Genomic DNA, 23,672 nt, shown 5'->3' with positions numbered 1-23,672 from the left:
TGAATTCCTACACCAGGTGTGGCCTGAGTCACTCACATGGGAGGACTCCATGGTTATGTGGGTATCTGACAGCTTCCCCGCCAGTCCGTTACCACTGACCACTATGCAGTTTATTTGGCTACTTAATATTTCCTCTCGAATCTTGCTAAGAATAAAGAGGGGATGGCTGGTCGAAGACTTTTCATTGAGATATAATTCACGTACCATGAAAGTCGCCACGTTAAAGCGTACGAGTGGTTTTCTACTACAGTGACAAGTTTGTATCACTATCCCCACCAATTTCAGAACATATTCATCACCCCAAAAAGAAACCCCAACAGCAGAAGCTCCCCATTGGTTTATTAGTTAGAAATACCATTCATAGAAAACTCTTCATTCACCTCACTCTCATCCCCCGGAAACTCCTAGTCTGTTTTCTGTCTCTATGGATTTGCCTGTTCTGGGCTTTTCTAGTAAATGGAGTCATACTAGATGACTTTTTAAATATAAACTTACACATAAACGTGTGTCCAGATGAAAAAGTCTAGTAATTATAGTTTCCACAGTCTTTAATTCTGCCCACTAATTGATCAACTAAAAACAAATTCCCTTTAACAACAGCAAAGCAAACTGAAATTTTAATAAAGTGTCTGTACCTTTGAGTCCTAAAAAGAGTAGAAAGGAAAGCAGAAAACACCTCCAGAGATTATTCTCTCTTCTTTGTATTTAAATGATTTGTCATAATTGATCTTTAGTAAAAGGTTAAACAATTCAAGATGAAGGACTTCACAGTTTCTAAGAAGCTTCATCAAGTCATCTTCAGAAGTCAAAAGGCTTGAAATTTCTTAGAATTATTTGGGGATACAAAGGATCTGGATTACATTAAACATAAAGCCCTTTGTGTCTGATGATTTTTTAAGACAGAGACTTTTAATTTTTTTAAAGTCAGGCTAAGAATGCTCAGTAGAAAGGGCAACAGGGCCAATGCACATAATGACTCTGGGAAATGCCTTAAAACTTTAAGTGGGAGCTAAGACTATTTTCTCAGTTAAATGCAAATTGTCAATTAGATTATACTAACTAGAATTCTTGGTACAGAAAATGTATTGATGTTAAAGTAAGAAAACCAAAGTCTTTAATTAGCACTGCTTATATTTATCCTAGTACTGAGCTTACAAAATTACTCAAATTTACAAATTACTAATGCCAAATTGGGCCTAGTAATCCCCTGAAGAATTTGAACCTTTTTCTATCTCGCCACTATCACACAGAAAGCATTTTAACTTGTTGGAAAATGTGCTCCTTGTAGATGGCCCCCCGGGGTATCGCTTCCAGTGTGGACCCTGTCTCTCTCTCCTTTGCCTTGGGCGGTACATCAGAGAGGCAGCATGAGTTAGAAATGGAGGACTAGTTCGTGGGGGACGAAGAAGGCAAGACCTATAACTGGCAAACGAAAAAAGGAAGAAAAATGTAGGGAAGAGGGTTAATATCCAAAACGGATGAACCTGGGGTGAAACAGCCAACACACTTAATACGTGTCAACATCAGTACGTTTACATGCCCACCCCAAAAAATGTATTATAAAGAAATAAAGAGGAAAAGAAAATCAGCGTGGCCGACGTTGTTCACTGTAACATTTTTTTATAATAGTGAAGACTGACAACAACCTAGACATACCCGAGTCTAAAGAACATACACTTGACAGAATATTATATTGTCAACATAATTATAAAGGATAAATTAGTTTTATATGTAGATATATGGATACACACATGTATGCATATATGTGTATATACACACACACATATGTGCATGTGTGCATGTAGCTGGTACTTCTACAATCGGCCCTTACCTTCCTCCCACTTTCCCCATCACCACGACCAGATCCTTTCCCTGCTTCCCTAGGCAGCAGATATTACCCGAATGTGATTTTTTTCTCCTCTTCAAGGCTACCCTTAAGGTTCACTTTAATTAGGTTTCACTTGCAAAAAGTATTTTTCTTTCTTAAAAAGACACAGTTGTGTGGACAAGCTATGTAGGGTGATCCCCTCTCATCTAGAAGCCACCTGGGGATGGCTAAGATCCCTGAGTCGTTACCTGTTCCTCGAGTCGATGGACCCAGCAACTGAGCTCTGCAGCGCTGAACTTAACAAAGACATTAGCAATGATGAACTGTGGTCTGGAACCCGACTCTGTCACATCCTAAATGATGAGAGTCAGGCAACAACCACCAGTACAATCAGTAAGAATGAATTAATTTTGCATCAGTGGTAAGGGCCAGCACCATCTGGCCACTAACAGAGCATTTCTTTAACAGCCATGACTTGACTAACACAAGGGAAAAGCTTCAGGGAGAAGAGAGCAGACTGACCCACTGGCGCACTGGGCTTGGCCAGGGCAGTCTGCAGTCTAGATGCAGCCGAGTCCGTGGACTTACCGCAAATGTCAAGAGGAGGAACTTGTTGAGGAGGACAGGGTTGTCAAGAGCAGCCCCCGATCTGATGGATTCCCAGATCTGCCAGAAGAAGGAAAAGCATCAAAGCAGGTGCCAGGGCCTCCTCCCTCCCAGACACACGTGGAGCTGCCCAGCAGCAAGTCCTTCCTGCCCGCAGGCCCAGCACCACTCATCATGGGCAGTGATGTGCGTCACCACTCACTCTGCCCCCTTCACACTGCCTCTCCCCCAGCCCCACTCCCTGCAGACTGAGGAAAGTCAGAGAACCCAGAAGCCTCCTCTCAGTGGGGCTCAGCATCAGAGGAGGCAACCAGCCTGTTTACGGCTTCGTTACTTCCTTCAACAAATATTTACTTATTCTCAACTACAGAGCAAGCACATCGGGGCTACAGAAATAGGAGACACAGTCCCAACCCTCAAGAAGCTAACAGGCTGTGAGAGAGCCAGGCGTCAATGTCTGTACACCACTAGGCAGCAGGTGCCCTCACAGGAGGGGGGACAGTTCCTGGGAGGAGCCCTGACCTCAGCTAAGGACACGGGAGGGAAAGGAGCCAGGGAGGTGCTCCGGAGGCAGTGATCTGAACTATGTACAGGGATTTCTTAAAAGTCTTATTTGGGATTATCTTTCCCTGAAGAAGAAAAAAAATCAAGAGTATGGATACTCAGCACGGACTGTGACTGGAAGCAGAAGCTGGTCCTGGTCAGCGGCTGCTGATTGCAAGATGTTTTAGTAGTGAAGACTAGTTGCTAAACTTTGTGTCACTAAGCAAGACAAACAGTTGTGTCAATAAGAGCCATTGCCCACATGTGAGTGGAAGAGGGAAACAAGGAAAGAGAAGTTCCTGCTATTGAAATAATAACCTTGGAGGAGCTGGACCACAGGAGAGGAGGCCCCGCTTCTGAAAAACCAGGGTGGGGCAGGAACTGCTGGGGGTTGCGGGAAGCTGAGCCTCGGAGGAGGGATGAGGATAGGATTCCTGTGGGGAGCAACGTGCTTTTTTCGATGATGGCCTAAGACCTGACCCACCTCTTTGGAGTCGGCCTTTGACATGTGCAGCCAAAGCAGGAGCCCAGGAGCAGTCGAGCCGCAGGCCAAGTCAATCAACCATGGTCACCCATCCCAGGGGATGGGAAGGACTCCCTCCTCAGGCCAAAGGCAGGAGACTTCCCTCTCTGACCACGACCCTCACATAAATCAGACTCTTTTCTAAGACTAGTGTGAAGACCATCGACTAAGTGGTGTTAGAGGGGCTGGGATAAACTGCCCCTCATGTATTCCTCACACTAACTCAGACGTGAAGAAGTAAAAGAAAGACATTCCAGGCAGAGAGAACATCATGTCCCAAGGAGAGAGGAGAGAACAAAAAGTGGTGAAGGAAGGAATTCTAAGTGATTTGCTATGACTGGATCAAAGACAGCGAGGGCAAGAGTGACAGGACAGAAAGGCCACAGGGCCACAGAGGCCAGGCCACAGGGAGCCTTTAAATGAGACGGAGCCATGTAGGTTCAGCCCTGAGGACCCTGGAGAGACTGCATGATCAGTTATGACAGCATTGCAGTGCTCAGAACCAGAAAGCCTCTTCAAGGGGCGTGAAGAACAGAGAACCCAAATGCATTCAGACACAGGAACAGAGCTCACAGAGAGAGGTCAAGCTGCTGCAAAATGCTAACTAGAGATCAGCAGCAGAGCCTTCACACCCTGCCCTGCACTGACCTTCCAGCCTATCCCCAGGCGAGAGCCTCGCTGCCTCCCCCCTGACCTTCCCGTCAACGCAGAAGCCCAGTTACGCTTGAACACTGGCTATATACTAGCTTCTATAACAGACTCATGCACCTCAGGATCAGAGGCATCATGCCTGTGGGACCATGGAAAATATGACAGGTACCTTATGTTTCCCAGCTAACCTCGTTTGCTGCTTGTTCCAGAAGTAGCTTCTTATCTGCAGCCTTGAAAGCCTCAAGTGTGTTGGTGTTATACAGCGTTCCAACCGCTGGGCAGCAGTGGGCTGGTGTGGGAGCATTCCTGGATACAGAGAAACATGTTAACAGGCACAGCTGGGACTCAGAGAGCCAGGGACTGACAAACAAACCAGACTACAATGGGAGACAAGGACAGTGCTCTGCAGGGCAAAGAGAAGACTGATTCATATTTATTTGGAAAAAGATGAATATCGGGCTTCCCTGGTGGCACAGTGGTTGAGAATCCGCCTGCCGATGCAGGGTACACGGGTTCGTGCCCCGGTCTGGGAGGATCCCACATGCAACGGAGCGGCTGGGCCTGTGAGCCATGGCCGCTGAGCCTGCGCGTCCGGAGCCTGTGCTCCACAACGGGAGAGGCCACGACAGTGAGAGGCCCGCGTACCGCAAAAAAGAAAAAGATGAGTATCATTGCTTAAGAGGTAAAAACAGGCACTATACCCTCCCCCCAAAGCCTCTATATTTCCCTTCCCCTAATCCCTCGGCATGCTCTTCTTCCACTGCCCCCAAATATAAGCTATTTTCCCATTTTAAAAAATTCTTTCCCATCTCTCACCTGAAAGCGAAACATGATTTATGGAGCGTCCTCTGTGCCAAGAACTATACAAGGTTTCAGTTCTCACAAGAGTTTGTTCTCTGACTTCAGGTTTAAGTAACTTGCTTAAGGTCACATAATAGGCAGAGCTGGGGCCTCAAATCAGAACTGGTTGACTCTAAGGTACTGTGTTGCCCACTCCCCACTCAAGCACTCCCAGGCGTCAACGCCCTGCTGCAAACCCTCCTCTTCCAGGAAGCCATCCATCCTGCCTTTCTCTGGTAATGAGCATAATTTATTTTAGAGTGTTTTCAAGACTAACATTCACACACCCACCCTGAGGACAGTAAGCTCCTTGAGGGCAGGGGCACGCCTCCCTCCTCTGCTTATCCCATGCCCTCTCCTGCCACAAACAGGCTGTGCATGGAGCTGCTACAGGGCATGGCCCCATGCGCATCGGAGCCAAACAATGCGATGAGACACGCTGCACCTGGGCCACCTGTGTGGCCATGTTGTGCCACATGTGTGTCACATTCTGCACTGTCACCGAAGGCTTCAGAGTAATCAAGGTCAGGGGAGGAGAAGGATGAGATGATACTGAACACAAACTCAGATGGGGAAAAAGCTGGTCTCATCTCTAAAATGATTAACTTGTGTTTCAGAGGTTACAGATGCTAAATGAAAACAGTGCTCATTTCATTAGTAGTTGAATACTGTGGTCACAACTACTGCAGAGAGGATGCATTTTTACTGATTACACTGATGGTAGCTGTATGGTTTAAAAGACCCAGCGTTTGGAGAAGGCGGAAGATGGCGGAAGAGTAAGACGCGGAGATCACCTTCCTCCCCACAGATACACCAGAAATACATCTACACGTGGAACAACTCCTACAGAACACCTACTGAAGGCTGGCAGAAGACCTCAGACCTCCCAAAAGGCAAGAAACTCCCCACGTACCTGGGTAGGGCAAAAGAAAAAACAGAGACAAAAGAATAGGGACGGCACCTGCACCAGTGGGAGGGAGCTGTGAAGGAGGAAAAGTTTCCACACTCTAGGAAGCCCCTTCGCGGGCGGAGACTGCGGGAGGCGGAGGGGGGAGCTTCGAAGCTGCGGAGTGCACAGCAACGGGTGCGGAGGGCAAAGCGGGGAGATTCCCGCACAGAGGATCGGTGCCGACCGGCACTCACCAGCCCGAGAAGCTTGTCTGCTCACCCGCCGGGGCGGGCGGGGCTGAGAGCTGAGGCCGGAGCGCAGGGAGAGGACTGGGGTTGGCGGCTTGAACATAGCCTGAAGGGGTTAGTGCACCACAGCTAGCCGGGAGGGAGTCCGGGGAAAAGCCTGCACCAGCAGAAGAGGCAGGAGACTTTTCCTTCCCTCTTTGTTTCCTGGGGCGTGAGGAGAGGGGTTTAAGAACGCTGCTTAAAGGAACTCCAGAGACGGACGCGAGCCGCGGCTAAAAGCGCGAACCCCAGAGACGGGCGCGAGCCGCGGCTGAAAGCGCGGAATCCAGAGACGGGCGCGAGCCGCGGCTGAAAGCGCGGAATCCAGAGACGGGCGCGAGCCGCGGCTGAAAGCGCGGAATCCAGAGACGGGCGCGAGCCGCGGCTGAAAGCGCAGAATCCAGAGACGGGCGCGAGCCGCGGCTGAAAGCGCGGAATCCAGAGACGGGCGCGAGCCGCGGCTGAGGGCGCGGACTCCAGAGACGAGCGCAAGCCGCGGCTAAAAGCGCGGACCCCAGAGGCGGGCGGGAGACGTTAAGGCTGCTGCTGCCGCCACCAAGGGGCCTGTGTGCGAGCACAGGTCACTCTCCACACCCCTCTTCCGCGGAGCCTGTGCAGCCCGCCACTGCCGGGTTCCCGGAATCCAGGGACAACTTCCCCGGGAGAGCGCACAGCGCGCCTCAGGCTGGTGCAAAGTCACGCCGGCCTTTGCCACCGCAGGCCCGCCCCGCACTCTGTGCCCCTCCGTCCCCGCCGGCCTGAGTGCGCCAGAGCCCCCAATCAGCGGCTCTTTTAACCCCATCCTGTCTGAGCAAAAAACAGACGCCCTCCAGCGATCTACACGCAGTGGCAGGGCCAAATCCAAAGCTTAGCCCTGGGAGCTGTGAGAACAAAGAAGAGAAAGGGAAATCCCTCCCAGCAGCCTCAGAAGCAGCGGATTAAAGCTCCACAATCAACTTGATGTACCCTGCATCTGTGGAATACCTGAATAGACAACCAATCATCCCCAATTAAGGAAGTGGACTTTAGGAGCAAGATCTATGATTTTTTCCCCTTTCCTCTTTTTGTGAATGTGTATGTGTATGCTTCTGTGTGAGATCTTGTCTGTATAGTCTTGCTTCCACCATTTGTCCTAGGGTTCTATCCGTCCATGTTTTTTTTTTTTAAATTTTTTTTCTTAATAATTAATTTTAATAACCTTATTATACTTTACCTTCGTTCTTTCTTTCTTTCTTTCCGTCCTACCTTCCCTCCTTTAGACAACGAATCATCCCAAATTGAGGAGGTGGTCTCTGACAGCAAGATTTAGGATTTTTCCCCATTTACCTCTTTTAGTGAGGGTGTATGTGTATGCTTCTGTGTAAGATTTTGTCTGTATAGCTTTGCTTCCAACATTTGTCCTAGGTTCTTTCCGTCCCTTTTTTTTTTTTTTCTAAATAAGAAGTTTTTAATTCAATAACTTTATTATACTGTATTTTATTTTTACTGTATCTTCTTTCTTTCTGTCTTTTTTCCTTCTTTCCCTCCTTCCTTCCTTCCTCCCTCCCTCCCTCCCTCCTTTCTTTCCTTCTTGCCTTCTTTCCTTCTTTGCTTCTTTCTTTCTTTCTTCCTTCCTTCCTACCCTCCTTTCCTTCTTTCTTTCCTCATACTTCTACTAATTCCCTCTACTTTTTCTCCCTTTTATCCTGAGCCTGTGGATGAAAAGCTTTTGGTGCTCCAGCCAGGAGGCAGGGCTCTGCCTCTGAGGTAGGACAGCCAACTTCAGGACACTGATCAACAAGAGACCTCCCAGCTCCACATAATATCAAACGGCGAAAATCTCCCAGAGACCTCCATCTTAACACCAGCACCCAGCTTCACTCAACGACCAGCAAGCCACAGTGCTGGAAAACCTATGCCAAACAACTAGCAAAACAGGAACACAACCCCACCCATTAGCAGAGAGGCTGCCTAAAATCATAATAAGGCCACAGACACCCCCAAACACACCACCAGACGTGAACCTGCCCACTAGAGAGACAAGATCCAGCCTCATCCACCACAACACAGGCACTAGCCCCCTCCACCAGGAAGCCTACACAACCCACTGAACCAACCTTAGCCACTAGAGACAGACATCAAAAACAGGAGGAACCACAAACCTGCAGCCTGCAAAAAGGAGACCCCAAACACAGTAAGATAAGCAAAATGAGAAGACAGAAAAACACACAGCAGATAAAGGAGCAAGATAAAAATGCACCAGATCTAACAAATGAAGAGGAAATAGGCAGTCTACCTGAAAGAGAATTCAGAATAATGATAGTAAGGTTGATCCGAAATCTTGGAGATAGAATGGACAATAGATTGGACAAAATGCAAGAATCAGTTAACAAGGACCTAGAAGAACTAAAGATGAAACAAGCAATGATGAACAACACAATAAATGAAATTAAAAGTACTCTAGATGGGATCAATAGCAGAATAACTGAGGCAGAAGAACGGATAAGTGACCTGGAAGATAAAATAGTGGAAATAACTACTGCAGAGCAGAATAAAGAAAAAAGAATGAAAAGAACTGAGGACAGTCTCAGAGACCTCTGGGACAACATTAAACGCACCAACATTCGAATTATAGGGGTTCCAGAAGAAGAAGAGAAAAAGAAAGGGACTGAGAAAATATTTGAAGAGATTATAGTTGAAAACTTCCCTAATATGGGAAAGGAAATAGTTAATCAAGTCCAGGAAGCACAGAGAGTCCCATACAAGATAAATACAAGGAGAAATACGCCAAGACACATATTAATCAAACTGTCAAAAATTAAATACAAAGAAAGCATATTAAAAGCAGCAAGGGAAAAACAACAAATAACACATAAGGGAATCCCCATAAGGTTAACAGCTGATCTCTCAGCAGAAACCCTACAAGCCAGAAGGGAGTGGCAGGACATACTGAAAGTGATGAAGGAGAAAAACATGCAGCCAAGACTACTCTACCCAGCAAGGATCTCATTCAGATTTGATGGAGAAATTAAAACCTTTACAGACAAGCAAAAGCTGAGAGAGTTCAGCACCACCAAACCAGCTTTACAACAAATGCTAAAGGATCTTCTCTAGGCAAGAAACACAAGAGAAGGAAAAGACCTATAATAACGAACCCAAAACAATTTAGAAAATGGGAATAGGAACATACATATCGATAATTACCTTAAATGTAAATGGACTAAATGCTCCCACCAAAAGACACAGATTAGCTGAATGGATACAAAAACAAGACCCTTATATATGCTGTCTACAAGAGACCCACTTCAGACCTAGAGACACATACAGACTGAAAGTAAGGGGATGGAAAAAGATATTCCATGCAAATGGAAGCCAAAAGAAAGCTGGAGTAGCAATTCTCATATCAGACAAAATAGACTTTAAAATAAGGACTATTAAAAGAGACAAAGAAGGACACTACATAATGATCAAGGGATCGATCCAAGAAGAAGATATAACAATTGTAAATATTTATGCACCCAACATAGGAGCACCTCAATACATAAGGCAAATACTAACAGCCATAAAAGGGGAAATCGACAGTAACACATTCATAGTAGGGGACTTAAACACCCCACTTTCACCCATGGACAGATCATCCAAAATGAAAATAAATAAGGAAACACAAGCTTTAAATGATACATTAAACAAGATGGACTTAATTGATATTTATAGGACACTCCATCCAAAAACAACAGAATACACATTTTTCTCAAGTGCTCATGGAACATTCTCCAGGATAGATCATATCTTAGGTCACAAATCAAGCCTTGGGAAATTTAAGAAAATTGAAATTGTATCAAGTATCTTTTCTGACCACAACGCCATGAGACTAGATGTCAATTACCGGAAAAGATCTGTAAAAAATACAAACACATGGAGGCTAAACAATACACTACTTAATAATGAAGAGATCACTGAAGAAATCAAAGAGGAAATCAAAAAATACCTAGAAACAAATGACAATGGAGACACAACGACCCAAAACCTGTGGGATGCAGCAAAAGCAGTTCTAAGGGGGAAGTTTATAGCAATACAAGCCCACCTTAAGAAGCAGGAAACATCTCGAATAAACAACCTAACCTTGCACCTCAAGCAATTAGAGAAAGAAGAACAAAAAAACCCCAAAGCTAGCAGAAGGAAAGAAATCATAAAAATCAGATCAGAAATAAATGAAAAAGAAATGAAGGAAACAATAGCAAAGATCAATAAAACTAAAAGCTGGTTCTTTGAGAAGATAAACAAAATAGATAAACCACTAGCCAGACTCATCAAGAAAAAAAGGGAGAAGACTCAAATCAATAGAATTAGAAATGAAAAAGGAGAGGTAACAACTGACACTGCAGAGATAAAAGAGATCATGAGAGATTACTACAAGCAACTCTATGCCAATAAAATGGACAATCTGGAAGAAATGGACAAATTCTTAGAAATGCACAACCTGCCAAGACTGAATCAGGAAGAAATAGAAAATATGAACAGACCAATCACAAGCACTGAAATTGAAACTGTGATTAAAAATCTTCCAACAAAGAAAAGCCCAGGACCAGATGGCTTCACAGGCGAGTTCTATCAAACATTTAGAGAAGAGCTAACACCTATCCTTCTCAAACTCTTCCAAAATATAGCAGAGGGAGGACCACTCCCTAACTCCTTCTACGAGGCCACCATCACCTTGATACCAAAACCAGACAAGGATGTCACAAAGAAAGAAAACTACAGGCCAATATCACTGATGAACATAGATGCAAAAATCCTCAACAAAATACTAGCAAACAGAATCCAACAGCACATTAAAAGGATCATACACCATGATCAAGTGGGGTTTATTCCAGGAATGCAAGGATTCTTCAATATACGCAAATCTATCAATGTGATAAACCATATTAACAAATTGAAGGAGAAAAACCATATGATCATCTCAATAGATGCAGAGAAAGCTTTTGACAAAATTCAACACCCATTTATGATAAAAACCCTGCAGAAAGTAGGCATAGAGGGAACTTTCCTCAACATAATAAAGGCCATATATGACAAGCCCACAGCAAACATCATCCTCAATGGTGAAAAACTGAAAGCATTTCCACTAAGATCAGGAACAAGACAAGGTTGCCCACTCTCACCACTATTATTCAACATTGTTTTGGAAGTTTTAGCCACAGCAATCAGAGAAGAAAAGGAAATAAAAGGAATCCAAATTGGAAAAGAAGAAGTAAAGCTGTCACTGTTTGCAGATGACATGATCCTATACATAGAGAACCCTAAAGATGCTACCAGAAAACTACTAGAGCTAATCAATGAATTTGGTAAAGTGGCAGGATACAAAATTAATGCACAGAAATCTCTGGCATTCCTATATACTAATGATGAAAAATCTGAAAGTGAAATCAAGAAAACACTCCCATTTACCATTGCAACAAAAAGAATAAAATATCTAGGAATAAACCTACCTAAGGAGACAAAAGACCTGTATGCAGAAAATTATAAGACACTGATGAAAGAAATTAAAGATGATATAAATAGATGGAGAGATATACCATGTTCTTGGATTGGAAGAATCAACATTGTGAAAATGACTCTACTACCCAAAGCAATCTATAGATTCAATGCAATCCCTATCAAACTACCACTGGCATTTTTCACAGAACTAGAACAAAAACTTTCACAATTTGTATGGAAACACAAAAGACCCCGAATAGCCAAAGCAATCTTGAGAACGAAAGAAGGAACTGGAGGAATCAGGCTCCCTGACTTCAGACTATACTACAAAGCTACAGTCATCAAGACAGTATGGTACTGGCACAAAAACAGAAAGATAGATCAATGGAACAGGATAGAAAGCCCAGAGATAAACCCATGCACATATGGACACCTTATCTTTGATAAAGGTGGCAGTAATGTACAATGGAGAAAGGACACCCTCTTCAATAAGTGGTGCTGGGAAAACTGGACAGATACATGTAAAAGTATGAGATTAGATCACTCCCTAACACCATACACAAAAATAAGCTCAAAATGGATTAAAGACCTAAATGTAAGGCCAGAAACTATCAAACTCTTAGAGGAAAACATAGGCAGAACACTCTATGACATAAATCAAAGCAAGATCCTTTCTGACCCACCTCCTAGAGTAATGGAAATAAAAACAAAAATAAACAAATGGGACCTAATGAAACTTCAAAGCTTTTGCACAGCAAAGGAAACCGTAAACAAGACCAAAAGACAACCCTCAGAATGGGAGAAAATATTTGCAAATGAAGCAACCGACAAAGGATTAATCTCCAAAATTTACAAGCAGCTCATGCAGCTCAATAACAAGAAAACAAACAACCCAATCCAAAAATGGGCAGAAGACCTAAATAGACATTTCTCCAAAGAAGATATACAGACTGCCAACAAACACATGAAAGAATGCTCAACATCACTAATCATTAGAGAAATGCAAATCAAAACTACAATGAGATATCATCTCACACCAGTCAGAATGGCCATCATCAAAAAATCTAGAAACAATAAATGCTGGAGAGGGTGTGGAGAAAAGGGAACACTCTTGCACTGCTGGTGGGAATGTGAATTGGTTCAGCCACTATGGAGAACAGTATGGAGGTTCCTTAAAAAACTACAAATAGAACTACCATATGACCCAGCAATCCCACTACTGGGCATATACCCTGAGAAAACCAAAATTCAAAAAGAGTCATGTACCAAAATGTTCATTGCAGCTCTATTTACAATAGCCCGGAGATGGAAACAACCTAAGTGCCCGTCATCGGATGAATGGATAAAGAAGATGTGGCACATATATACAATGGAATATTACTCAGCCATAAAAAGAAACGAAATTGAGCTATTTGTAATGAGGTGGATAGACCTAGAGTCTGTCATACAGAGTGAAGTAAATCAGAAAGAAAAAGACAAATACCGTATGCTAACACATATATATGGAATTTAAGAAAAAAAATGTCATGAAGAACCTAGGGGTAAAGCAGGAATAAAGATGCAGACCTCCTGGAGAACGGACTTGAGGTTATGGGGAGGGGGAAGGGTGAGCTGTGACAGGGCGAGAGAGAGTCATGGGCATATACACACTAACAAACGCAGTAAGGTAGATAGCTAGTGGGAAGCAGCCGCATGGCACAGGGATATTGGCTCGGTGCTTTGTGACAGCCTGGAGGGGTGGGATGGGGAGGGTGGGAGGGAGGGAGACGCAACAGGGAAGACATATGGGAACATATGTTTATGTATGACTGATTCACTTTGTTATAAAGCAGAAACTAACACACCATTGTAAAGCAATTATACCCCAATAAAGATGTTAAAAAAAAAAAAAAAAAAAAAAAAAAAAAAGACCCAGCGTTTCTTCCTTTGGAGTCTGAGTAAAATTGGTTTGGGAGGTGGGGAGTGCTGCAAGGAGAGAGCTAAACCTAGAACAGGTGTGGAGGGGTGCAACAGGTGTGGAGGTTCCACCAAATGCTAGGTCCTGGGAGAGAAGTAACTTCCAAAGGCCAGAGCCTTCCTTCGGGAGCTGACGAGTCAGCGGATCACAGGCTGTTTGTCACCACTCTACCCCAATAGAAGAATATTCTTCATCCAGGTGAGATAAGGACATCAAGGATAGTCTTGAGGAGAAAAAGAAATCACAAAGGGACAAGATTAAGCCTAGAGGGAAAAAGAAGGAAGCAGAGCAGGTGGTAAACTAGGCCTTCCACATTCAGACGTGGCTTTATGAAATGACTGCTGCAACAGAGGGAAGGATGCTCTGATTGAATCTGGTTCCCTCCCTCCTAGAGTCCAGATGTCCCGGGTGTGCGAATCCAGGCCAAAGCCTTGCTCTGAGAGCAGAGGAAACTAAAGCACAAGAATGCAAGCAGCTGCCAGGACGGCGACACTCCTAGGACATGAGTCCTCGTGCGAGTTAATTACCGAGAACAAGCTCAGTTTCAAAGGAGAAGCATTTTTCATGACTAAAGTTCCACCAGGGGAGGCGGCCAAGGGAAAGAATTTAAGAAGCGATAATGGGAGGGAAAGCCATTCTAGCAGTTTCTCCAGGTTCAAGTTCCACTCGTTCTACAAAGAGGTGGTTCAGATAAGGACTGGAAAGAGTTCTAGACTTGGAAACTAGAGAATTCAGTCCCAATCCTGATCCTGGATATTTATGAGTTCAGTTTCCTAGGATTCCATTTCTATGGAATATCCAGAGCAGCCAATCCATAAAGCCAGAAAGTAGATTCACGGTTGCCTAGCGCTCAGGAAAGGGAGGAGGGAGGGATGGAGAGCGACTGCTAAGGGGTACAGGGCTCCTCTTTGGGGTGATGAAAATGTTCTGGAATTAGACAGTGGTGGTGGTTGCACAACCTCATGAATATACGAAGAAGTGCCGAATTGTCCATTTTAAAAGGGTTAATTTTATGGTGTGTGAAGTGTATCTCAATAAAGTGATTTTAAAAAACCAGAATTAGAAATCTTCCCCAGCTCTTAAAGCCAACAGTGAACTCTCAAAAATGTACACACTAACTAGGTAAAGAATGGATCCCACAAAGGCCTAAAGCCTGGGCCTGCCTGGGGATGTTCCCTCTGGACATCTGGCCTTCATGTCTCTCAGTCTCACGGTGATAACTCAGGAAAGTACCGTGGCTGTTCTGGAATCTCCTGGACAAAGGCAGGCATGCGGCCAGAGCCTCCAGGACAGACAGGCAGTGGGGGTGGCCGGGATGGAATAGATTCCCCCAAAAGAAGCACAGAGGTCGCTTTTCACACCCGGGGAAAGCTTTGCTATGTGTGTACAGCTTCACATGCCCGTGGGGAGCTTTGGGAACCTAAGTCACACTCGGTCTGGGGGCACGACTGCGTTACTTACTGCTTTCTGTAACAGTGTCTGAGTTTCTGTCCGTCACATCTTGCAACAGAGTCCATTGGTGCCTTTCCACCAACCACACCACATCCCGTTTGGACAGCCAGGGCCTCAGACTGCTTGTGCAACTGACACTAGCAACTACCTGAGCAACCAGTACACGTCAGACCTGAGTTAGGTGCTAGCGAGACAGCGGAGAATAAGGGAGCCTGTGCCCTGCACAGATGATTTCGCATCTGAGTCTTATTTCCTCAGCTACTACTTAAGTTCTTTGAGGGCAGGCGTTATGCCTTCTATTTCTCTTATTAAGTCCAACTTGAGGCTTAGAAAAGAAAAATCTTTCCTATGACTACATAGATAAATGTTCCTCAAAGGAATGGACTTTTTTTTCTTTTTACCAGCTTCAAATTTGTATAGAGATTGTCCACCAAAATCTATTTTCCTTTCCTTCAACAGAAATAATTCTCTGATGCTTGTAGCTCAGCACCATGTCTCCCAGTCTTCCCTGCGAGAAAGGTGAGGCCTCGAGCTCTCCCTGATGGAATCTGAGGGGGGTGATGCACAGCCCCACCCAACGAGGGCCTTTAAGAGAGTGGGTGTGTCTCTTCTGATTTTCACTCTGGTTCTCCTCCACCTCTATCTATTGCTACCAGAAGGTGACAATTCAGTTTTCAACAGCACACAAAGGCAAGCCCTCCAGGACGATGGAGCCGTAAGAGGGAAGAAGACTGGATCCCCACCCTGGACTATTAAGGGGGTAAGAAAGAGACTTCCTCTGTGTTTGGGCCATTACGTGTTGGGGTCTGGTTCATCAGCATGCCCTACCCTGAGACAGCACCCTCCAGTGCAAGACGGCTGGTGCCTGATAAAATACTACTTGACTGATAACTCACTTAAAACAATGTAGAGAACGGGATCCTGTGCTGCTAACTACTGGCAGAGATCCATCAGGCTTCCAGGGTCTCAGAGTAAGAGAGATTTATCTGGTCCTGTGCAAAGCTGAGGTACACTTGGTATCTATTAAAGAGTACTAGGACTGTTAGCATCTTATTCTTCTCTGTATGTCCAGGGCCCATCACAGTCTATTATCAAGACACAGAGGAGGCAATCAATAAGTATTTCTGAAATGACTATTAACTCTCCACGTTTATTCCAGCACTGCATTCACTGTAATGCCCATACCTGTCTTCTACCTCCAACCAGAGCTCCTCTAGAGTTCCCCATTTCTTAAGACTTTTTATTCCTAACACCTACACATCCTGCATAAAAGGAGCGTTCGGTGTTGGATGAATAAGTTCATAAAGATTTTCCCTACAAACCCATGCAGATGTTCAGCAATAAAAGCAAAGAAAGAACAATAATAATGAAAATAATTTGGATACAAAAACCTCGTTTCTCCTGAGGAGCCCCAAGTGTCTTTATTAAACTTCCTAACTGTCTTGGTCTGCCTGAGAGGCTGTTAACACGACACCACAGACTGGGTGGCTACTAAACATTAGATATTTATCCCTCACAGTTCTGGAAGCTGAAAGTCCAAGATCAAGGGGTCTGCACAGTCAGGTTCTGGTGAAGATCCTCTTCCTGTTGCAGACTGCCTGCTTCCAGTTATGGCCTTGCAGGGTGGAGGGGGAGAGCTAGCTCTCCGGGGCCTCTGTTAGAAAGACACTAATCCCATTCACAAGAGCCCTGCCCTCATGCCCGCACCACCTCCCAAAGCCCCACTCCCTTAGACGATAACCCTGGGCACTGGCTTTCCAACATACGCATTTTTTTTTTTTTTTTTTTTTTTTTTTTTTGCGGTACGCGGGCCTCACTGCTGTGGCCTCTCCCGTTGCGGAGCACAGGCTCCGGACGTGCAGGCTCAGCGGCCATGGCTCACGGGCCCAACCGCTCCGCGGCACGTGGGATCTTCCCGGACCGGGGCACGAACCCGTGTACCCTGAATCAGCAGGTGGACTCTCAACCACTGCGCCACCAGGGAAGCCCACCATATGCATTTTTGAAGAACACAAACATTCGAATCACAGCACCAACCATCCTAAGAAAAGGGGACCCAGAAAATCACAAACTTTTAAAACTGGAAGGAATATTAGAAGCTGGGAGCTACAGATGAGGAAACTGAAGCTGAGAAAATGAAAAGGACTTATTCCAGGTAACACAGTTAATCAGCTGCAGATACCAGGCCTTCAAGCTTCCAATCCAGGGCTCCTATGTCTTATTCTTGCTCATCTCCCCCAGTACCTACCACGGAGCCTCACACGAGCATTCAAAAGCCAAATCACAAATTATGACCAGGAAAACAGAGCAATTTGTGTGAAAGCCATAGCTGCAGGATCACAGATTTTCTTACCTCCTTCAACTAAAATTTCTGGATTGCTAAAGTTTAAGATGCTTCGACTTTGAAACAAGATCAAACCTAACTTCTGTGACCTGCATTTTTCTATAATTAATTGTGCCAAAGAATAAAATTATTGAAACTCAGAAAATAACAACTTTCAGTCTAGTATCAGAATAGACGGGAGCGAGGGTAGCTTGTAATAAACGCTGGACTCTCCAGATTAATGTAGCAGACTACACTGCTGCTATTCCCCCTCTACCAGCTCCAGATAATTCAAGGCTGTACAATGAATATATTTTCCTCATTATCTGGTAATTGCTCCAAAAGTCAGTCAGTCTTTCCCAACACAGGAGACAGATAACTAAGATTTAATTTGTTTTCAGAAGCAATCACAAGGATTTTTTATGGAGCAAGAAAGCTCTGAAGGGAACAAGAAACATCAACACATACCTTTTAAAGATATAAAGGCTAACATCATTTTCCATTCATGTTGCACAATTCAATTTCACAATTTGATTGTGATAGAGGAATAAAATGTATTGACTTTTGAAGAGATTTTTATTTTCTAATTCTAGGGAGACTTTATTTGAGATGCCCTAACCTTTGACTACTGCCATGTTCAGGCAGTCCTTAGCAAACACCTCTTCACTTTCCCCAGACTCCCTACCCTGATACAGCTGACACATGCAGGAGCAGGAAAAAGCTGCCCTCCCTCCCTGAAGCCTTTGACCCTTCACCTCTCAGTTATCCTAAAGCCTCTCAGCATGGTTTCTGCTCCACCCTTTTGTGCAGAATTTACTTTCTCAAACAACCCAATCAACAATTCCAGCAACCCTAGCACTGAACTCTGATGCTTCTGCTTCTGATGCTGTTGACCCTCCCTTCCCTTCCTGAAGACACCTTCTCTGGTTCTACTTCTCTGACAAGTCCCATCTCTTTGGTGAGTTCTGTGTCCCCTTGCCCACCCTAATCAGGTCCATTCACTATTCCAGCCCTTCACTCTTCTTACACTATAGTCTCTTCCCCTCTTACAGCCTCAGAACTTCTACGTGGATGACCCTCCCTCCTGGATGCCAGTGCTCCCTGGACATTTCTACTGGACGCTGTCACCTCAAACTCAACATGTTCTAAAACAAACTTACCTCCTGCCCAAACTGTATCTCCCTCCTGGCTTCTCAGTTTCTACAGAAGACAGCAAAATGCCCCCAGCTACTCAGACTGCAACTTCAGAAATACAGTTTATTTCTCTCTTACCCTTGCTTCCTAAATTTAGCCACATGTAACCTTGGGCAAGTCATTTTGCCTTTGAACCCATGGTTTCCTCATCTGTAAAAGAGAGAAGAACCACACCTGGCAGGTCTGAAAGGATTATGTATGGAAAATAAGTCAATAATTAAGTCAATAAATGTCTCTCTTCTCTCCAGCAACTCCCCACGGCTCCCAATTAGTCAAAAAAATCTCTTTGAGGGCATATGTCATGTTTCTTTGTATATCCCTACAATGCCTCGCACAGTGACTTGTATACAAAAGTAGCCTAATAAACATTCATTGATGTACCTAATAGGCTGCGATACATAGCTGTTGAAAGAATGAATCAGATAGTCCTAAGCCTCTAGCACTTGTCTCTGTGCCATGGGAGGTACAAGAGAATCATGAGAAGCTGGCCCTGCTCACTGGAAGCTTCTGTAGTGCCCCACGTGGCCCACCTACGATGAAGGTTAAGAATGCTCATTCCTTGCAAAACACAGTGTTCTTTATTTTATATTTTGAGCAAAAAATACTCACATGTCAAAAGCACTGAACTCCAACGTTAAGCGAGCTGGCAGCCCAGCAGAATCACCTGGACAGAAGCATTATCAAATAGTCAATTACTAGTCATTAATAGTGGCATTTATAACAAAAACGTTTGTGAGTAATTTTGCTCTTTTGGTTGAGCCCAAAGTGCCCCATCCAATACCTGGTCATCCAAACTAAACAGGGACATAGCAGAAGATGACAGATTTCATGAATTCAAAGAATTTGCCAAGAATACAAAACAAGACTCATCGGGAAAAATATTTCCAATCCCATCCCCCAGCAATACTAAGTAATCGGTATTAATTCTTTGGATTAATAAATTAGGTTCTCCCTTTCTTTTCCCCATAGGAGAAAAGGAGTGGAAGTGAACTTGGGTCAAAAGCCAGGAAGTAAAATAGAAACCAGTGAATAGTATTAATTATAAAAGTCAAGGACATCCCTTCCTGAGGGAAAGCTGACACTATACTGGGCAGAGAAGGTAACAGAAGAGGGCAGAAGATGGAGTTCCCCATCGCCTACCATTGTAGTAATAACCCTTAATGTCCTTGGGAGCTTCATCCAACCGATACTCATTCAGCTTCTTCTGGGTCAACTCATGCCAGAATCCAACATCCAAGGCACTGCTGAAGGGGGCAAACTGCAATTTGGAGAGTCCAGGATCCCCCATAACTGCCGCCATTATTTACTGCCTGCTGAAACCAAAACAGAACACAGCAACAATGCACAAAACATGGTGAGAAACGACATTTGTAATCATGGGCTTAATCAAAACAAACAAACAGAAAGTAACGAGAGGTAGATGGGGTGCCTGAAGACACAACTTTGGAAATCAACCTGAGGAATCTGGCTATGTTGCCAAGTTTAGTCTCCTTACGACACAACTGAACTTCCTGGCCTTCACTTTGGTGCATCTCCCTTTCTCATTAAAGTTGGTCTGACTGATGCACTAGTGTTATTCCTTCTTCGACACGGTCATAGTCTCAAAAGTTTCTGCCAACCCGTGTTGTCCTAGGGAACTTTACAAGCACGAAACCTGAAGTCCAGCCAGTTGGCATCACAGCCATGCAAACTGTCTGGATTCTGAGTGAGGCAGTGCTTGAACACCCCAGCCGAGGAGGATGAAGAAGTTTCCCCCACCCTAACCACAGTACCAGAATTTCTTCAAAATCTCATGTTTTGTCTTTCAAATGCAGAAAACTTGCATTTTACTCTACCATATATATTTTAATATTTCATTCTCCCCCTCAAATAAATTTGACTGTCCTGGCAATCAGGCATGTGTACACTGTAACTCCCCACATGGCCTGCACACTCTCAGGGGTACACAGACCCCAGGGGGAGAAGCACAACACTACAGGAGCTTTGCAGTTCCAAAAGCACAAGTTGATGAGGTCACTTTCCATCCTGTCCAGCTGCCGCAAGACAGATGAATATTTCTGCAGTAGAATGTATGAACAGTCAAAACAGACTGATAAATCCAAAAAAAAGAAAATAGACAGTTCACATCTACTCAGAGAGGTTTTGTTTGAGTTTTGTGCCAAGGTTACTAAACCCCTTTCAGTTTTCTAAACTTGTTAGATATTGGAATTAGAGACAAGGAGCTTTGGTCCAATGGTGACGACATGGTAAAATGCAAAGTGAGCACTACATAAACACACTAAAAACCAAGAAAGAGGAGCCAAGTGTGGGTCAGAGCAGGGCGAAAGGCTCTGCGAAGCGGCTGGGCACATGGCTCTCCTTAAACCCTCTGCTGCCTCAGTATGGATTTGTGGCATCACGCACCAGACAATGCCCGACTGAGTGTTTTCAAACTCTCACCACCTTGAGGGATTATTAAAAAATGAAGATGCAGGACTTCCCTGGTGGCGCAGTGGTTAAGAATCCACCTGCCAGCACGGGGGATATGGGTTCAAGCCCTGGTCTGGGAAGATCCCACATACCACGGAGCAACTAAGCCCATGTGCCGCAACTACTGAGCCTGCACTCTAGGGCCGCGAGCCACAACTACTGAGCCCGTGAGCCACAACTACTGAGCCCATGAGCCACAACTACTGAAGCCCATGTGCCTAGAACCCGTGTTCCGCAACAAGAGAAGCCACCGCAATGAGAAGGCCATGCACCGCAACGAAGAGTAGTCCCCACTCGCTGCAACTAGAGAAAGCCCACGTGCAACGATGAAGACCCAACACAGCCAAAAATAAATAAATAAAATAAATTAATTAAAAAAAAAAAGATGTCTGGGCTCCACCTGCTGGGGGGCGGGGGAGAAAGGACGGTGAGGGTGGCCGGGACTAGGGCCCCAGGGTGATTCTGATTCGAGTTTGACGCTGTCTTCAAGCCTTCAGGCCACTGTCACTCTTACTTTTGGAGTCTCCACCTCTAAATCATTTCAAACATATTTAAATGAACCCTTGTCCCATATTAAATAATTTCTGGCTTTTGTTCGAAAGGATCTTTATAATTTTGCACTCTCAAGAAGTTCATCTTTTTGGGTCACTCCTGGGTTCATAGGCCCCAGAAAAGTTTGTGAATCCTACGTACTGTGGCTTCAGAGCCCAGTGGAGAAACAGACCCTCATGCAGATGGCCCAGGGCCCACACTTTGAGAAACGCCAGTCTAGAACACCCTAACAACCTCCTGCTTGGTTTAGCGGGCCTCCATTGCTGCTTTCTCCTCTCTTCCTCCACAACACAGCTAGCATTTTCCTTCTACTGTTGGTTTTTGAAAGTTCCCATGCTCAGCCCTCTCCTTAATCTATAAACTTTCCCCAAAGCAAAATTATTCATTGTCCACATCCATTTCCATCTATATGCCAATGAATCTCAGGACTGTATTTCTAGTGCTAACCTCCAACCATATATTTAAGTGTCTTCCAAAGCCAGGATGTGAATTTCTCACAGATATCTCGAGTTTGACAAATCCAAAACTGAACGTACCTTTCACTAAAATTCGGCCATGTTCCTATATGTCCCAGTTTACTAGATAGTACCACCATACAGCCACGAAGAACCCTCAAAGTCATCTTCAATTTTTCTCTCTCTCATATCCAATAAATCACTAAATGCTAGAGGCTCAACTGTAAACAGTCCTCTGGCACTGAGATGAAGGTGGCAGCTATTGAGTATTGGCCAGGAGCAGGAACTGCAGCAGGGGTGTGCGCCTGAATTTTCTCCTCCCCGAAGCCCTAAGAGGAGACAGCTCCAATTTCACAGAAGAAGAAACTGAGGTTCAGAGAGATAAGAATCAACAGAGCAGCAGGCAGTGGTACAAAGGGATCTCATCTGAAATCCTCCGTGGGACGGGTCATCAGGCCCCTACACACTTCAATCATTCACAACTTAGGCTTAAAAGTCAACAGTAACTCATCATCATTTTGATGACCTGCTAAGGTCACCAAGATGGAATTTTACCAGTGCCAGTGACAAAAGAGAAAATTCTATTCCATTTTTCTATTCAGCAGCTAGGAAAAAGTGACTCAGGAGTACCACAGAAAAGAATGGACGGGCATGCCAAGAAAGAAATTTGCATAAGAGGCATATCCTTCATTTTCTGACATGTTTGGTCTTTGAGAAACTCCGAACAGAACCCAAGAGCCTATTTCACAAGAGGATGTGGTTGGTGTCCAGCTGCTAAAGTGTTGTCTGACTGGTTAAGGCAACGGAAAGTTCTTAAGCAACAGCAGCAACAAGTGATTAGGAATCTGCTGGAAACATCTAAATAGGATACTCAATATAAAGGTATCACTTAGGAACCTATACATCTATGTCACATTGCCATTTTCCTTAAATTAGAAGGGAAGACTTAAGAAGTAATGATCAGAAAGGAATTCTGGTGGAAGAGGAAGTGAGTCTCAGGTGCAAAGTCATCCATGTGTAACTAACCTAGATCCAAACATTACCTGTGTCCTGAAAAGTAAGGCTTGCACATATAACCCTGAACAGTGCAGATTAAACTTGAGGCCTCTGCTTAGCTTAGAAAACTAAAAGACTATTTCTATCACACTTCAACGTTGTATTCAGGATGTGAAACCCAAGTGTTACACAAGACGGGACTGTGTCACTTCTCATGAAAGAGGAAAGGCTCTGAGGATTTGAAATTGTAATGAACAAGAACCGCAGCAGTAGAAGAAACCCAGCAGTAACCAAAATATCCAGTTAGGATTTAACTGAAAAAGTAGGTGGATGAAAGCAATACAAACCTTCTGGGGCTGCGTCTACCACCCAAACTTATAAATTCCAGGCTTTTATGGAAATAAAACTAAGTCACGCTCGGTAACTTAAACAAGCAAGAGCTCAAAAAAAAAAAAACCCGCCACTGTATGTTACTTATCAGAAGGTCCTGTCGAAATGGACCCAACCCTTGTGTTAGTGCTGTTCTTTACCATCAAATCCCTACAGGAAATGTGTAACAGTGGTTGCCTCCCAGGAAAGAAGCTCTGGGGTCACAGACCGGGGTGTGGAGAGCCTTATTTTCACCGTATAACCCTTTTGCCTTTTGAATT

General features: G+C 44.5%; 1 protein-coding gene across 2 annotated transcripts in view; it reads right to left on the bottom strand.

Annotated features, from left to right (window-relative positions):
- Nucleotides 1-23,672, bottom strand: part of ATG7 (autophagy related 7) — a 244,424-nt gene that overhangs the window by 208,036 nt on the left and 12,716 nt on the right. For both annotated transcript variants that reach the window (XM_082664489.1, XM_082664490.1), the window contains exons 2-5: nucleotides 19,691-19,860; nucleotides 19,160-19,214; nucleotides 4,340-4,457; nucleotides 2,417-2,494 (exon numbers count right to left, since the gene is read on the bottom strand). In XM_082664489.1, coding sequence (XP_082520615.1) covers nucleotides 2,417-2,494; nucleotides 4,340-4,457; nucleotides 19,160-19,214; nucleotides 19,691-19,850 — 411 coding nt within the window. In that variant the 5' untranslated portion in view covers nucleotides 19,851-19,860. The remainder of the gene's footprint in view (nucleotides 1-2,416; nucleotides 2,495-4,339; nucleotides 4,458-19,159; nucleotides 19,215-19,690; nucleotides 19,861-23,672) is intronic.

This window comes from Grampus griseus (genome assembly GCF_964374135.1).
Source record: "Grampus griseus genome assembly, chromosome: 10".
Lineage (NCBI taxonomy): Eukaryota > Metazoa > Chordata > Mammalia > Artiodactyla > Delphinidae > Grampus > Grampus griseus.
This window is presented reverse-complemented; position numbering and strand designations above follow the sequence as displayed.